The sequence below is a fragment of the Homalodisca vitripennis genome, chromosome 1 (genome assembly GCF_021130785.1).
Source record: "Homalodisca vitripennis isolate AUS2020 chromosome 1, UT_GWSS_2.1, whole genome shotgun sequence".
Taxonomy (NCBI): Eukaryota; Metazoa; Arthropoda; class Insecta; order Hemiptera; family Cicadellidae; genus Homalodisca; species Homalodisca vitripennis.
In genome coordinates, this window is record NC_060207.1 from 104299066 (window position 1) to 104316921 (window position 17856).

Sequence of the window (17856 nt, forward strand, 5' to 3'; positions counted from 1 at the left end):
TCAGGAAACATGGCCTCTAAGATGTAAATAATGTCATTTGTAAATAAATTTAATTTTAATTTAATTTTTATTCATTTTTCCCTAAAGTAGTCTGAGAGACTACGCGTTACCATTTATGTGTGGAAAATAGGCGTTACCATTCTAGGGTTAATAATCTACATAAATAATAACTTTTATTTACATAGGACTTCTAATGAATGTACAAAAATGTTTATATTATAACAGAGTACAAAATAATTTTGAATTAGAAGAACAATTTATGCTGCTGGATGAACAGTTTCAGTTCAATAATTAACAATCAGTGTTCAATATTCCTACAACCAGTTTGATTGCACATTCTTTGCCATGTTGGCAGAGTTAGTCCCGCTTGTCCAAATTTGACTTTGTAGGTACTTTTTTTAATAAAAAAGGTAAGGATTTATTGGCAGCCTTATTTAAATACAGTTGTTATTTTGTAGATTGTAAACATTTTTTTCTTATATTTTAATCAAAGAAACCTAAATTCTGCAATAGGTAAAATTATTATGACCACAGTTCAACAATATAGTGTTAAATCAGCTGATTAGAGCAGCTAAAAAAACAGCTGATTGTTTTGGTTCACAAACAGTGCTATCAAATAGTCAAGTGGATGTTTTTTAGTACTTGGTTTTTTTTTAAAGCACATTATCTTCCTTATTTATCAACCGATTTTCTTAAACTTGGTATCCTTAATTTGTAATTAAATTGTTTAACTAAAATTTAATAATTGAGAAAATTAGAATTTTTTTCTATAAGTAGACTTTTAAGGTACAAAGCTAAATACCAAATTTCAACTCATTACAACAATCCTTACTCAAATTTAAAATACTTAAATATAAAATCAAAATGGCGGCTATTTGGGTAATTATTAAGTTTTCTACAGTTTTAATATGTCTTTGGTTTAGGAATAATACCTGACAATATTGGTAGAGAGTTCTGTTCTAGGACACCCTGTATATAAAATTCACAGAACATATATATTATATATGTAGGGTGTTTACAAACTCTCTGGTATACTAAGCATTTTTGACCCATGTTTATATTACATTTTTTGTTTGCCTTAACTCGAAGAACAATTTCCCTAAATATTAACAAGTTTGTAAACACCCTGTATACTCTATATATATATATATATATATATATATATATATATATATATATATATATATATATATGGGTGTTTCATAACAGTTAACTAATATTTCAGAAATTGATTGGCTCAAAACATCAAAATCTCAAAAAATTCTGTTTTTCATCTGTTTTACAAAAAAAGTACTTTAATTTTAAAACAGTTCATGCTCCGGCTCTAAAATTTTGTACACATTATGAGTATTCTCAAGTATAACAGTGAAAAATAAAAATATCATGCACTGTCTTAAAATAGCAAGTGTTTTTTACTTTTAATAGAAAATTTCAAGGATATTGAAGAATTTTAATAATAAATGATGATTTAATAAAACATGAACTAATCAAGAAAAACACCAATGATGCCAGACTCGTCTAGATTGTTAAAGAATTAACAGAGTTGACCTTCTTTTCTACATAAACATGTTACTGTATTGAAATTCCATTAGTTTTAAACATCTGCTAAATGTTATCAACAGTGCAAATATAATGGTACTATATTGTCATATTATCAGTAATTAGAATATTTTGGTTCACCCATTGCGGATTACTCACAAGATTATCTTAACATACAGTGGCCTAGTACTTCTGACATGGTAAGAGGCTAAGCTTGTCATAGCGTAGATTTTAATATTGATTTCTAATAATTATAATGTCTCGTAGAGTGTGTGTGTGTTATTTAAGGTCACTTATGATTTTTAAAAAGTGATCTTCATTTAATTTAACTCTCTTAAACTTAAACAAACCTGTATGTTTAAGAGGTGTATTCAAAAATTAACGGGAATTTTAAAAGTTATTTTATATTATGTTGGTACTTGTGCTCCTGAACAAAAAAAAATATATGTGTGTGTATATAAATATATATATATATATATATATATATATATATATATATATTTAATACAATTTCCAGCTGTATCCATTGTTTACTTTTTCAGTTGCAGCTGCTAAGATTAAATGTGTTTTATGAACTCAAGCGTTTTTCATTGGATAACATTTTGTGTGAAAAATGAAATAAAAGTGTAATAAAGCGTGGGTAGAGTTAATAAAAAGACCTATGATGAGTTTTCTATGAGTAAAACAAGGGTTTACGAGTGGTATACACATTTCAGAGATAGCTGTGAAGATGACAAATGCTCTGGATGCCAGCACACCAACAAACAATGAAAACATAAAAAAGTGGAAGAAATTGTTATGAATAATCACCGTATTATGATCAGAGAAGTCGCTGATGATGTTGGCATACCAATTGGCTCATGCCATGAAATTGTTTTGAATGTTTTGGGTATGTGTGGCTCAAAAAAGTAAAGTTTGTACCATAATTGTTGCACTGTGAGAAAAAAGTAGCGAAAGGAAATTGCTCAGGAATTATTAAATAAAGTCAACAATGCAGAATTACTGAAACGTGTTATAACGGGTGACAAAACATGGATATATGACGTTGAAACTAAGTCTCAATCATCACAGTGGAGGCATTCTGGATCTCCAAGACGGAAAAATGCTCAACAAATGCAGTCGAACCTGAAGGTGTTCTTCAATTTTAATGGCAAAGTTCATGAATTGTTGCCAACTCTGTGTAAAGCAATCCAAATAAAACACCGGAATTTGTGACAAAACAATTCATGGTTTGCTTGTTTGTGAAATTTAACCCACAAGCAGTACTGTAACGATGCCCCAGCCTCCATATTTTCCAGACATAATTAGTTGCTTTTTATTTTACACTTTTTTAATTTCTTAATTCATTTTTATCCTGTCGTTTTACAAGCAGATGACATTAAAAGTGCATCTCTGAAAGAGCTAAAGGCTAGTTGGATTAGAAGCACTGGAAAAATTTAATGTAACTAATGGGGACTATTTTGAAGGCGACATCATTAATGTAACGAATAAATATTGTTTCAAAAAATGAAAATTCCCGTCATTTTTTGAACATACTTCATAGTTGAGTACCACTTTAGTTGAGCTTGTAATATTATCCATTTAGTAATGCTACCTCATTTATTTTCTTTAGATGTACATAAACACATCATACCGTTTTACACTATAAAGGCACATCTAATACATTTAACACCAAACTTTCCTTCATTTTAAAACATGAACCAACTAGGAGAACCGATGGCTGAACAGTCTAAGACGGCAGACTTTGGATCTGAGTTAAAGATACACAGGTTGAAATCCTTGAACGTTGTACTTTTTATCATTACTGTTTACAATTGTATTGTGTTGTATCTACTTTCAACAAATTCCATCTAAAACTAAAAATTCAGGACAACTGGAAGTATTCAATAGGAAAATTGTCTATTGTGTAGTTTGTCCACTGAGTCTGAAAGTAATATCTATTAATTTGTCAGGGAAGAGTGAATGACCGAAATTTTAATGTATAGAAATAAATTGAGCAATTCTTTAACTTCTTACAAAAACTTTTTGCAAAAGTAATATGCCTCAAGAGGATCTTATAAAAAAAGATATGATCATCAAGTCATTCACTTATTTATACTGACACAAATTAACTACTTTTCCAAAAATGTGAAGGCGCTTTGTGAGGTATTAATTATTCACATTTAACTCTTAATAAAGAAGAAATACAGAATATATTTATGAATTTCCAAAGTAACTGACAACAAACTCAGTACGTGAATAATTTACTTGACTTAAAAAAAAATTATACAATGAAGATAGTAAAAAGGTATTTAAAAAACACAAAAATGTGTAATATTCACCCAGTGAGTCAAATGAAACATAATACCAATTATCAATCTGGATAAACCTCAAATTTTTAAATCTCCTAACTTTAATCATGATAAAAAGATTCAAAAATAACTTTTGAAAACGTTAAACATCTTCATTGTGTTGTTAAATTTGGTAGCCTTAATCATAATGCACATGAGTCACCAGTGACTCATGAAGATAGTGGACTTAAGCATATAATACTTTAGTGTAGGCCAGTGTTTGAGCTGTAGGTGAAATTGGTAAAACTATCAGATTGTATTCTGTTAGGAAGTGCACCCATATACAGTGTTCACACGGAAGCTTTGCCAGTGTATGAGTATTTCTGGTTCAAGTGAATTATATTTCTAATGCCGATGTAGAGTTTGTCTTGTTGCAACAATAAAAAAATTTGTAAAAAGTGTATGTTTATAGCTGTTGTACACGAGCGTAGTAAAAGCAATACATGTACTTTATTATAAAGTGGTCTAACACTCAACCTTTAACTTCAACCAAAAATTGTTTAAAGACAAATATACATCATAACTTAGCGCTTTCAAATAGTATTTGGCTATTTAATATATGTAACTGTCTCGTAATTGCAGTTTATAATGTGCAGACATTTTTTAAACTTTTATCTTTTGCAGCACCGCCTGGTGGTGAAATACATCAATGGGCATAGCATATAAACCTTTTCAGTAGAAAAATACATATAAATAAAAATTTTCATAATGATCGGTCAAATAGTTTCTGAGCCTATCAATGTCATTACATTTTATATATATATATATATATATATATATATAATGTATCTATATATGACAGCCATCCGTGACTCTAGCCATACACCATTTATATTTAATTTAGAGTGTTCTTCTGGTTTTGGATATTATTATTAAGTTTTTTAAGAGCAGAGTTAAGTTTAAACGTTAAACAGTATTGTAATAAACAAGTTTACATCTGTAATTGTGTTGTACAAGAGACATTACTCATTTTGTTTATACTATGTTCAATTAATATGGCGCCACTCAGTTAAGATTTTACAAGTACATTATTTTAACAATACTATGTTCAATTCCAATTCATAATTTCATTAAGATCCTAAAAAAGACATGTTTAAACCCCTTAAATGGAATGAATAGAGCTAGAATTAATTATTTCACTTATGAATTATCCTTGATCACAAGAGATTTGATTTGCCGTTTTCAAATTTGGTAATCCTTCTATATTGCGATGTGAGTGACTTGTAAACATGCATTATTTCAGTGTAACATACCTCAGTGGTGACTTTAACATTGCAGACTTTGGTTTAATGTATGTAAGTACTGGTGCTCTAGGTGAAACTGTAGGGACAAGATTGTGTTCTGTTACGGAGCGTCATAGTGTACAGTTTTTACTTGCAACTGTCATGAGTCATCCGTGACTCATGCTGCATACTATTTACATTCAGTTACACCTCACAAGTCTACTTACAAGTTTTAAGGGAATAAACTTTATAAAAGCTTCAAAACATGAAAAATAAAAAAATCTCTCTACCTTGTAGCTTGGAAAATGAAGCAATATCGTAGCAGACAATGATACCATCTGAAATAGGCATGATGATTCATACGTAATAAGACACTTAACTATAATAATTTTGGAAAATACTTCTCGCCACTTCAATCCCAAAAGAAATCGTTAAAAATATACTTTCTACAAAATAGAGTAAGTTTTGTGAAATCCAGTACAGTTCTCAACTAAATGTGTTATAGCAGCCAGTGAAAGTGTGAAACATATTGTATGAGTAGGAATTACACATATATACTAATACTTTTATGTATTTGAGTATAATTTGCTTTTAAAACATAAAAATATTTGGAAAATTAAATCTTTTAACCTTACTAAGCCAACATTAGTAGATATATTTTGTTTTTCCAATTTTAGCATCAATGTTCATACAATAAAAATCCCCAGAATGTATTGAACAACTGATAAGAAATCAAGCAGATGAGAGTTCATTATCTCCATTACCCAATGGTTTGCCTGTCAATAAAAACAAGGCATTTCTGCTGACATTTTTGCAGGTAGTAGTAACTGTTTTCTTTGGCTGGATAATATTAAATATTTGTGTAAAGTAGCCTCTGCACTTTAATTCATTGTCTTCATGTCTTAATTCCCTTTTTACATGTACTGTATATATGAGCTCTCTTTTGAATATATTTTACAGAATTGTTGATAATTTAGTTTAATTTTACTTACAATTAAGGTGTAAATTATTTTAAAGTGAACTATTTATTAGTAAGATATTAATGCATTTGATGTCTGGTGAGTATTTCCCCCTAAAATATAATAAAAAAATAAATGTAATTTGACTTGGCTTAGATGAAGGCCTGTGATTTAAAAGTAAACTATTAGCAACATGTGCATGGAAGTGTTTTGAAATTTACTAAGTCTAAAATTGTTGTTACATAACATACAATTTTTTAAAATTTTGAATTAAGTGTATACAAAATAGTACAAATTAATATACAGTACATATATATATTATGTTTGTCGATTTGGGTTGTTAAAGTTCTTGTGGTAAGTTTAAAAATTACTGTTATAGATCTAGAATACTTATTTTCACAAATATGGCTCTGAATTATATTTTTATTTTGATACAGATTAAAGTATATGATAGGGCCATATGGTCCTCCTTTTGACTGTTAAAATACAAAGTTTTCATTTTATTAATGTAGAGATAACAAATGTTACTGTGGCTATGAAAGGAAATTAAAGTAAAAAATGACTCACATGTATTTTTAAATCTTACAGTGCCATGGGCTGATTTTACAATCAGTAGAATGACTTAAGACTCCTATACAACAAATCACCCCAGAATGTTGTTTTTAATACCTCATTGTCTGCAATAAAGTATATTAACCCTTACAGTGACTCAGGCCGATATTTTTTGCCAGTAGAATAGATTGTAATTCATTTTGATAAATCGACCCAGGCACTCAGAATGGAGTTTGTTAATATCTCACTGTCAACAGTAAAAGATTTTATTAAAATCTTGATATAATATCAATCAAAAAAACCTAAAAATAAATATACATTTGAGGTATAACAAATATACAGATTCACAAATAATTATTTTTGTTATTCTAAATATAAATTCTCTTTTTGAAATCGATATCTGATGCCAATCCCAAACAATATTACCATACAAACAAAAATTTAAGACACGCATACATATGGAGTATTAAATTTAAGTTATTGTATTCGTTAAATTTGAATATATCATTTAAGTTTTGAATATTTTAGATATTTATCTGGCATCAACAGGCCTAAAATAAACTATGCTCAATGAGGAAATAAGTAGGCTTAAATTGGGTACTGGCGCATCAAATGGGTTTTAAAACATGAACTATTTCCACACTGTGCTTCTACTAGTTATTGATAAAATGTATTATGCAAATTTCATTAACTAACTTGTTTCTTTGAGTTTTAAAGTGTTTAAATTATTTTAGGTTCACATTTACAAAGCTTTGTATCATAAAAATATTCTAAATCATAACAACTTAGGTTTAAAATACTACAAAGTTATAATGTATTCTATTGACAGAATCTGAAAAATTCTAATGCAATTTAGAAAAGCCCTGTTTATCATTACATTTTGCATTCTTTTACTTCATTTAAAATGTTCTCTGACAGTAAATTACCCATAAACATTCTCTAAAATGTCTGCTTATCACTTATAAATTGCAAAATCCTAGCAAATATTCATAATTCCAGGTATAAGTAATCACAGCCTTCAGTAAAAATAGAACAGAATATGTATCAGCTAGCTACATGCTACAATATGTTATGTCGTAAAAACATAGAAAACTTTTAATCTTTATGTATACTTTTTGATTTAGATGACATTAATGTCGGATAATAATAATTATTTGTAATGAATCTGATTAATTTTTTATTCAGTTTAATCATAAATGAAGGTATTGGAAAATTATTAATATGAATTAATTGCATGCTAGAAAACTACAACATTAGCAACTGATAAATTACAACATAGTTTGAGAAATCAACTGTAAATATAAAATGTCTCAATTTTAAACTATGTTTAAAAAATGAAACTATATGAATAAATTAACTACACAATTATTTGAACAATAAATAATTAATAACAAAGTGAAAAAAATAATATGTTCTGTAATAATTTGAATATAATAATTTTCACAAAACATCAAAACAAAAATTATACCGAGTTACTACGCACAAGTAATTTGGATTATGACGAATACAAACGATTTGTACATTTAAAATACATTAACACTATTAGTCTAACATAACATAAAGGAATGCTGAGACGGTATGATATTAATATTATGTTACAAAATTGTCCATTTCTGTATCTGTCATATTTTGTGAAATGTACCTTGTATCATTAGTGTAAGATAGTTCATCTATTAGAACACTGCTTTGCCTTGAACACTGGTTTAACCCTGAGACAGCCTGAAAAGACTTAACATTATTTACTACACTACTGTGGGATAAACTGTCTTCTGAAAACCTTGATAAACTCTCATGTTTATTTACATCCAACACCGAGTTCACACTTTCTTCTTGTTCAATTTCCGAGTCACTCAAACTTTGTTTAGTTTTTTCTTGACTGAAAAATTCTTCAACGCCTTCAAAGCTGTCCCTACTCACTGAATTTTGATTAGAAGTATCTACCAGAGAAGAAGGTAATTCAACATTATTAGTATTACTAATTACAACTTCACAACTTTTATCATTATCATCCACTTCTATTTCCGTTGAATTCATAACAGAAGCTGGAGATACCTTAGAGGAATTATCTTCAATATTTGAATTGGACTCTGTTTCAAATTTTTTGGGTGATGGCTCATCATCGTTAGAATCACTGTTCTCTACAGGAAATCCTTCAAACTGAGAATCATCATCATCTGAGCAAATACTGTCCCCCATAGGCTGTTGATTTAAACTGTCATCCCCTGGTGGGGTTTCTTCAGGTATTATATTGTGTTCTTGCCTGGCATGTTTTGTCAGGAATCCCCTAGAATTAAATGTCATATTACAAACTCTGCAGGTGTACTGTAATGTTGTTGCACGGTTTTCTTCACCAGTATGGATGCCAGAATGTTGCAGTAATTTAGCACGAGCATTATGGTATCGCCCACACACTCTACATGTTGAGTTACTGTCTTCCTCATCAAAATTTCTAGGATGAATGTCAACGAGGTGCATGTCAAGTTCATGGTAAGATCCACAACCCTTCAAACATACTCCACATGTAGTTGCAGCTTCTTCTCTGTGAGATCGAACCATATGTTGCCACAATCCTCTTTTATTGGGCCAAGATTTTTCACAAAACTCACAAGGTGAATAACTTTCATCATTTTCATAAACTTTCCTGGTAGTAGTAACATGTGTTTTGCTAGGCGAACCCCATAACTCTTTTGAACTACTAGAATTTTCATCCAAACTGTTGAGCGAAGACAGGTTTGTACCACCCATTTCATCATCTGACTCAAAACGTAATGCTCGCTCGACACTCTTATCAAACAAAGAGGTAATCAGAGGATTTGTTCGTCGTTTCGTTCTTCCTTCACATGGCTTACACATAACTTTATGACTAATCAAGGCCTCTTCTGATTCATGGAAGCTGTTGCACGTCTCACATTTCAATCCTGAATGATCTTCTAGCTGATGCCTATACAGCTCATTAGTTGTAGCAAAGCTTGATTTACAACAAACACAGATGTGTGTCAACCTCACCTGTTTTGTACCATTTTCATTACAGGGTGAACCCTTGCGTTTAGTGCCTGTTTCTTCATTATCACTTTCGGCATCTGAATCTTTAACAACTTCTTGTTTGGATGAGTTCTGTTTTTTGGGCGGATGAATTTCACAGTGTTGATTATATGCTTGTTCTTCTGTAAAAACTTGAAAACATGTTAAACAGTGGAGGAATTCACTTCCGTGAGTCTTCAAATGTGATTCGAGTTTATACTTAGTGGGACACTTTCTAGCACATATTGCACATGTATTAGGCTTGCCTACTGATGAAGGATGAATCTCTTTGATATGATTCTGCAAGTCTTCTAATGACAGATGAGAAACCGTACATAATGCACACATGTATTTTACTTTTTCCATATGATGGGCTTTTAAATGTTTCCGGAGTTTAATACGATTTGGCAGAAGTTCACCACAGAATTCACAAGTGGGTGGTGGGTAACCTTGACGATGTTCTCGTTTATGTTTCAGAGCATCTTTCTTGATACGCAACATTTTTTGACACGATTCAACATCACATGTTAAATCTGGATGATTAGAATGTTCTGTTCTAATATGATCAAACAGTTCAGTTTTGGAATCCTTAGCGACCTCACAAATTTCACAATGGTACATGATGTGAGAACTTCTCAGATGCTTACGCATCAAAGATTGGGTTTCAAATATCTTTGAGCATTTTTCACAAGGAAAGCTACCATTAATGGCTGGGCTTAAGCCTTTCGAAACTGCAGGAACTTTTGGGCCTGTGCAGTGTTTTAAATGTTGTTTCATCAAGTGATCTTTTCGAAAAGCTTTGTTGCATTTGCTGCAATTATGTTCATCTCCTCCCGTACTGCTAACAACATCCTGCAAAGTAACAAAGTTGTTCTCTTCAGTTAAAGTATGTCCACGATGGTGTTTCCCATAATGTTTAGCTAAATGAGCTTTGGATGCAGAAGTTTTCAGACAAATGTTACAAGTAATATCAGGATGACTTTTATGAATTTTGTACACGTGTTTCCACAAATGAGAAGTTCGCCCATAATATTTTGGACACAAATCGCAAGGAACCAAATTATGAGCTGACCTTCGATGTTCTGAGAGTTCTTCCAGATCAATAAACTCTTCTGTCGGGCACTCATGACACTTCAACACCCCTGGTTCATCTGATCTCTCCCCAACCTCTGACTGAAAATCAAATACGCCATCTTCTAAACCACCTTCAGAAACAGGAAGATTGTGGATTTTTCTATGCCTTGACATTTTAGATTTTTTAGTGTATGGCCTGCCACAAATATCACAGCAAAACTCTTCTGTGCTGTCTAGTGGGTAATGTTTGTCTTTGACATGTGATGCTAAGTCTCCGACATTGCAAAATATTTTCAAGCAAACACCGCAAATGAAAGGTAAACAGTCACTATGAACACCCATCATATGTTTCCAATAGTTCATCCTCGTCGCCCATAACTTTCCACAAATTTCACATGTGTTCGGGGAGTCCCCTTGGAGCTCATGGTGACTGGTTTCATGCTCTTGTTTGAGAGCTTGAGTCGGAAATACTTTTCCACAATCCTTCCGTTCACAAACTAATGAAGACTCATCTGCATGATTACTAAATACATGCCTCCAACGTTCTGTTCTTGTTGAGTGTGATAGGCCACACACTTCACAGGGAAAATACAATTTGTAAGTAGCAGAACTGTTAAGACTATGCATAGCTTCTGATTCCTTATGTGCATTTCTTTTATGCTTTATCAATTTTATTTCTGTAGGAAAAGACTTGTAGCAAATTTCACAACTCATACTGAATTCATCGTCCATTACGACTTCATTGGATGGAGGTATTTCTGAACCATAGAAGTCACTATTCAGCACAACCATAGATTCAGGATCCAATGATCTGCCATCTGCATCTCGTAAATTGTGAATTTTAACATGTGCTAAGAGTTTCTTTCTTGAGTCATGCTGCCTGGCACATATCTGACAGCTGTATCTGCGTTTGTCAGTTACCATACTCTCCCTTGGATGGCAAGAATCAACATGTTCCAACAGGCTGACGTTGTCAGAACATACCCGTAAACAAATACCACATGCAGTAGCAGCTTCTTCTCTATGAGAATATAACATGTGAAGCCAAAGGCTTGCTCTGTCATTAAACTCCCGGATACATACTTCACAGCAAAATACAGTCTCAGCTTCCAACATGCTTTCTGCCATTTCACTTTCATCCATTTGTTCTTTTTTAATTGACAACTCATCCATTTCCATGTCAGGATAACCGACTTCTGCTGGATCGATGCCATGACCCATCAAAATGTGCTTTCTCAAATCATTGCGATTTTCAAACAAACGTCCACAGAGTAAACAAGAAATGGGACTTTCTTCTTCTGGGGAATCATCTTCTTCTTTGACTGAATGGTTTGACTGCTCAGTATCTACACTTTCTTCCCTTTGGATTTTTCTTGGATTAGAACTTTTTCGACGACTATTGGAGAGTTCTTCACTAGAATTGGGTTTCTCTAGATCCACTTGGATTGGCTCTTCAGCATTGTCAGCACACTTCTCAGCCTTGAACAAATAAACACATTAAAGTTACTGACCACTACATAAACAGTAATGATCTATCTACTACTCAAGCTACCACATGCAATGAATTCTGATATGAGGACAGGCCCATACTCGCCATTTCCATGTAGTGTTATTACATTAATTACAAAACCTTCAAATTTAGGTTTGTTAACTATATATAGTTTGAACTTACAACCAGTTTTGACTTAAGTAATACTGTTATCGAGTACAGAAAAGTTGATAGTTAATATAAAATTTTAAGTTTATTTCAAACCTCTTAACACTTTTTCTTTTATGAATAATTTTGTCTTAAAAATGTGAATGATTCGATTTTATATAAAAACATAAGCAAAAAAAAAGAAACAAACCATTTTCTATTCTTATTTCAATTTAATACATCTAAAAATTCTAGGTTTGTAGTAAGAAAAATTTGATTAATGTAACAAATAACACTTTGCAAATTGTGTTGTGTTTATGAAAAAAATCACTTTTTCTTCATATATATATATATAAGAAATAATTTTAAAAATCATCTGTCTTCTAGAAGTGGAATAAATGCTTTCTTCAATGTATAAATGTGAAATACACAGTTTTGCAAAAATTAAAATAATCTGACATAGTAAACAGGGCCCAGGTTACGGTGTAAAAATGATTTAAATTAACACGTTTCTTTTATGTACACCCAGCACATTGTATATGTACATTGTTATATTATTTAAACATTGCTATTATATAAGTAAAAAGCATTGCTATTATATAAGTAAAATAAAAATACAATAACTGAATTTGATTTAAGTTTCAAGAATTATTGTATCTAATAATTACTGGAATTAAAACTCAAAAGTTTAACATTTTGAAATTATCTCAAAGAATCTGTGTGTATAAAAATTTAACATAGGCAATACTTAAAGCTTTAGAGTCTACTGAGTAACAGTATTCACACAGGTGAATACTTTGCGGAAGCTTGTGCTACTACCATTTGTCCTGAGCTGTTTGTAAAACTCATGGGACTGAAAACATTTATACCATGGTGCACATAATATACAAATGGTGGCTATAATAAAATAACATTTCAAACTAGTATAATTTAAAATAAAATGTATTAAAATTCATACAGTGAAATTAAGATGATAGTTTTTAAAGTTAAGATAGTGCAATTGATAATGAGTTTGAAAAATGTATTTTTATGATGAATTCATAACTCTTTCAGATAATGTCCCTGAGTTCAGAAAAGTCTAAACAACTCTTTGGTTCACTCCACATGAAATTATAGACATTTGAAGTAGAATATTTTGCCAACTTTGTAATCAGGCCCAAATAAAACATAAAACTGGAGATAAAAATGTTAAATTTTCACAGTATGAGCAGAAGTTATAGCTTAAGAGAGTGACATGTTTTAAATAATTTTTGACATAAGAAAATTATATTATTTTTATTAATTACAACTTTTTAAAATTGTATGTTTTTAGTAATTTTCTTAACACATTTTTTTTCTTCTAGAAATAAAAAATATGTTACCCTCTGAACTTATATGCATAAAGATATATACCATAGAATATATACAGAACTCTCTAACAATATTTTATTACACAATATAACTTCAACTGTTTTGATTTGGACCTAATTTTTTTTGTTCTCTTAGTACAAGAAGCTGAGAAAACTCTCATTGCACTTAGTACTCAACGGATCTAGCTTACTTCCAGGATGGGTAACGTTGGGGGTAGGGGGATCCATGAGGAGGGATAGTGGGCACTATATCTGTCATGTCACTTTGGAAGAGGGGGAGACCAGCTCTACGTATAAACCTACCAGAAGTGAACCCACCTGGGGATTAAGTTTGGGATTGCTATCAGGCCGTTTCTTCCCTTGCCAGAATCAACAATGTGACAGTTTGTTGGGTTCCTGGTCATGAGGGGATTCTTGGGAACGAATGAGCTGAAGCCCTGGCCAACCGGGGCTCAGCGACAATTATGACGGGCCCTCAACCGTTCTGCGGTGTTCCAAGGTGTGAATCCTTTAGGGTTGTCTCGAAATGGATTCGCGCGGAGCATGAGAGAAGGTGGAGGTTGCATCCGGGCTTGAGAATGAGTAGAATGGTATTACAGTCACCTTCCTCCAGGGTGGCTTTGGACCTTCTCTCATTAAATAAATCAATGTCTTCTCAAGTTATTGGTCTCATTACGGGACATGGTCACCTGAGGAAGCATCTTCACAGAGTCGGCATCCTTTAGGAGGATCCGCTCTGTAGAAGGTGTAATGAGCAGGAGGAAACTGCTGAGCTCCTGCTCTTTGATTGCCCCGCAATAGCAAGGGAGCGGTATGCCATCTATGGTAGTTTGGAAAGGGGTGGTGAATTTTCCCAGGAGGACCTGATTGGTTGTTCTCGGCGGTTTGTGGAACTGCTGAAATTGTAGACTGGTGGGCCTCATGGTGTGTTTCCGGGGTGTGCAAAAAGCCCTTGAGGCTTAAGTGCATGGCAGTAGGCCGCTCTAAAGGAAAAAAAAATAGAAAGTCTGATTACGAAATGGCCAAAATTACCTCTTAAAACCCTGTAATTCCACATGGAGTGGTTTTTTCATATTGTTTCTGTATTCCGAAAAGTTATCTTTAAGGGCTTTGAATTGAACATAAAAAAAATATTTTCCAATCTCAAAATCGATTGAACTACTTTAAAGGTTAAACATTAAATTAAACAAAGTAAAAACATTTCCTTGCAATAAATGAATTAACCTATTAACTACATAAAATACTATAATAAGATCTCTTTTAACAAGTTTTTTGCTACATCAACCTGATTCCGATTGGGCTACCTGTGAATTCTTTCAATAGGGGCTATTTTTGGGGTCATAAGTTTAAAGTTTGGTACAAAAAGTAACAAAATATATCTAAAACTATACTATTACCTTTTATTAACTGCTAAAATTAAAGAGATATGAAAGTTTAAAAAACATATTTTTACTCAGTTAATTTATGGAAAGATAAAAGATGGTGTTGTCTACCCTGTATGATAACAGTACGACACGGAAACAAGGTGTACTTGAAGACACTGTAACACCAACAGCCGTTTATAAGTACAATTAGTCCATGGGAGAAATGGACCTAGAGGACCAATATAGATCTTTGTATGCATTCATCAGAAAGTCGCTCAAATGGTAGAGAAAAGCTTTTTCTTGCTCTAAGAAGCTGCCATTATGACCATCTATTTGCTTTTTAATATGGCTAAAGGCCAAGAAAAAATACGTCAATTTCAGTTCAGAAAAGAACTGATATCAGAGCTTGTTGGTAATATAAGAAATTCAAATAAATAAGGAAAACCATCCCAAGTACAAGACACATCCCAGCTAAATGAAAAACACCACCTGCCATAACCGAGCGTTAGGGCCGTACTGCACAGTTTGCAGCAGTAAAACACAGGGAAACAAATCTAAATGAAATAAAAAAAAACTTTATTATAATTTCTTTAAGAAATGTAAATTTGTCAAAAGTTACATGAGTTAGAACAGTTTTTGAAGCACTACGAAAAGACAAGTTTTATTACAGATTTGTGAAAATGAGGCTAGTGTTTGTTTGGTAAAATATCATTCCTCTAAGAGAATTCATGTATAAGATGACAACTAAATAACACATTGTATTTCAATTTATTATGTCACTGATTGTTCATTGTAATTCACATTAGTTTATAGTACAATCAAATGTATATTGTAATTCTAATTGACTACATATTATTTACTCTTAAATCCATTTAGTTTTAATTTTATCTTGCAGCACTGCCCATCTGATCTGAGTGGATAGTGATGCGTAAAATATTCTGAACCTACACGGAGCCATGTTTGGTCGGCACTGCTACCCATTTGAGTCCAAAATGTTATGCTTTATTGAAAATGCAATGTTTCGTTTATTTTGATTTATCAACCCTTTGAGTGCCACAGCGTCGCTAATTTTGACGTTTCGTATTTCGATAATATTTTGTACAGTACAAAATTACTTTTGCCAAATAACCAGACAGCTGTATTCAATAAGTTCCAAACTATCGATAAATACGGGTTTCATGTTGTTCCTCTATTATTTTATCTGTGAAACTTATGTTGTTTGGGAACTTATCAAGAGGCCACTATATTTTTAAGGAGTTTTCCTTATTGGGGACAAAATAAATTACAGTATTAAAAAGGATACACTTTCTTTAACCTATTTTGGAATTTACAATTTATTACGACAGTCAATGAAAACAAAAACTAAAAGAACGTTTTATTATTTGAAAATGTCATTCATGTGTCTATTTGGAGACAATTTGGCGATTAATTATGGAAGAAGGAACATACAATGAAGTTTATTTTGGTCCCTGATAAGGACAGTACCTATACAATGATTTTGTCTTCCAGTCACGCAATGTAGCGGACGAGTACTGTGTTACGTAACGGCCTTTCTTGTTGTGTATGTGCCGATAACCAAGCATTTGAGTGAATACAAACTAAAATAGTAACTTATACAGTATTTTACCGTATTTCTTTACAAAAGTAATGTAGTGATTTGAGTTGTGTCCAAGCGAAAAACGTGAATTTTCAGTATAAATATATTAGGGTTATTATTTATTTAGTAAATGTAAACTTTTATGTAAATATGCTAGCAAATATTTGTCTTAACATTTACTAATTATATTTATTTGTGTTATATTGATGTTTTATTACATTTTTGTCAAAACTACGAGGGTCGTCCAGAAAGTAAAGAACGATTGCGCATCACGGGCGGCGCAGTTCACCCACCATCGCGGTAGATAGCTTGTTCGTTAGCCACACCTTCTGCCTCAGTGTGAGCTGAGTAGCGGTACCGTGAGGTCACGTTTGCGTCTCCTGTGAAAGTTTAAAATGGCGGCGTTAATTGAAAATCCCGCCAAGTGTGAACTGCGTAGTGTGATACGGTTTCTGAATGCACAGAATGTTCGACCTATTGAAATTTATAGGCAAATTAAGGCAGTTTACGGTGACAAAGCTCCAGTCAATGGAATGGCATCACTCGAATTCATCAACAAAAAACAGGAAAGAAAAACCAAATTTGAACACCAGGAAATTGATGGCAACAGTTTTTTGGGACCGAAAAGGCCTAATTCATGTGGAGTTCATGCCGAGAGGCGAAACAATCAACTCAGAGGCCTACATCGAGACCTTGCATCGGCTTCGCCGCGCTATTCAGAACAAACGACGCGGAATGCTGTCGTCGAAAGTGGTGCTGATCCACGACAATGCTCGGCCTCATTGCAGTGCACGAACCAAAGCAGAACTCAATTCTTTCAAATGGCAAATCTTCGGACACCCTCCGTATAGTCCAGATCTGGCTCCGAGTGACTATCACTTGTTTCCAAAGTTGAAAGTGTTTTTAGGCGGAAAAAACTTTTTGGGTGACGAAGACCTCAAAGAAGGAGTAAAAACGTGGCTTCATTCCTTGGCGGCAGAACAGTATAACGTCGATATAGAAAAACTGGTGCCACGCTACAACAAGTGCCTTGACAGTTCCGGCGATTTTGTAGAAAAATAGAGTAAGTTTATAAGTATTTATAAATAAATTTTCATGCTCTTATCTTTTGTTTTTATTGACTTATAACAAAACGTTCTTTACTTTCTGGACGACCCTCGTACAATATTATTGTGTATTTTCTAAACTCTGACAAATGAAGTACAATTTATA

The 17856-nt window shown here is 32.4% G+C and overlaps 1 protein-coding gene across 1 annotated transcript in view; it reads right to left on the bottom strand.

Annotated features, from left to right (window-relative positions):
* Positions 1 to 6855: 6855 nt before the first annotated feature.
* The window catches only part of LOC124368525 (zinc finger protein 91-like), a 35134-nt gene continuing 24133 nt past the window's right edge, over positions 6856 to 17856 (bottom strand). The window contains exon 7 of the mRNA XM_046825769.1: positions 6856 to 12177. Coding sequence (XP_046681725.1) covers positions 8194 to 12177 — 3984 coding nt within the window. The 3' untranslated portion in view covers positions 6856 to 8193. The remainder of the gene's footprint in view (positions 12178 to 17856) is intronic.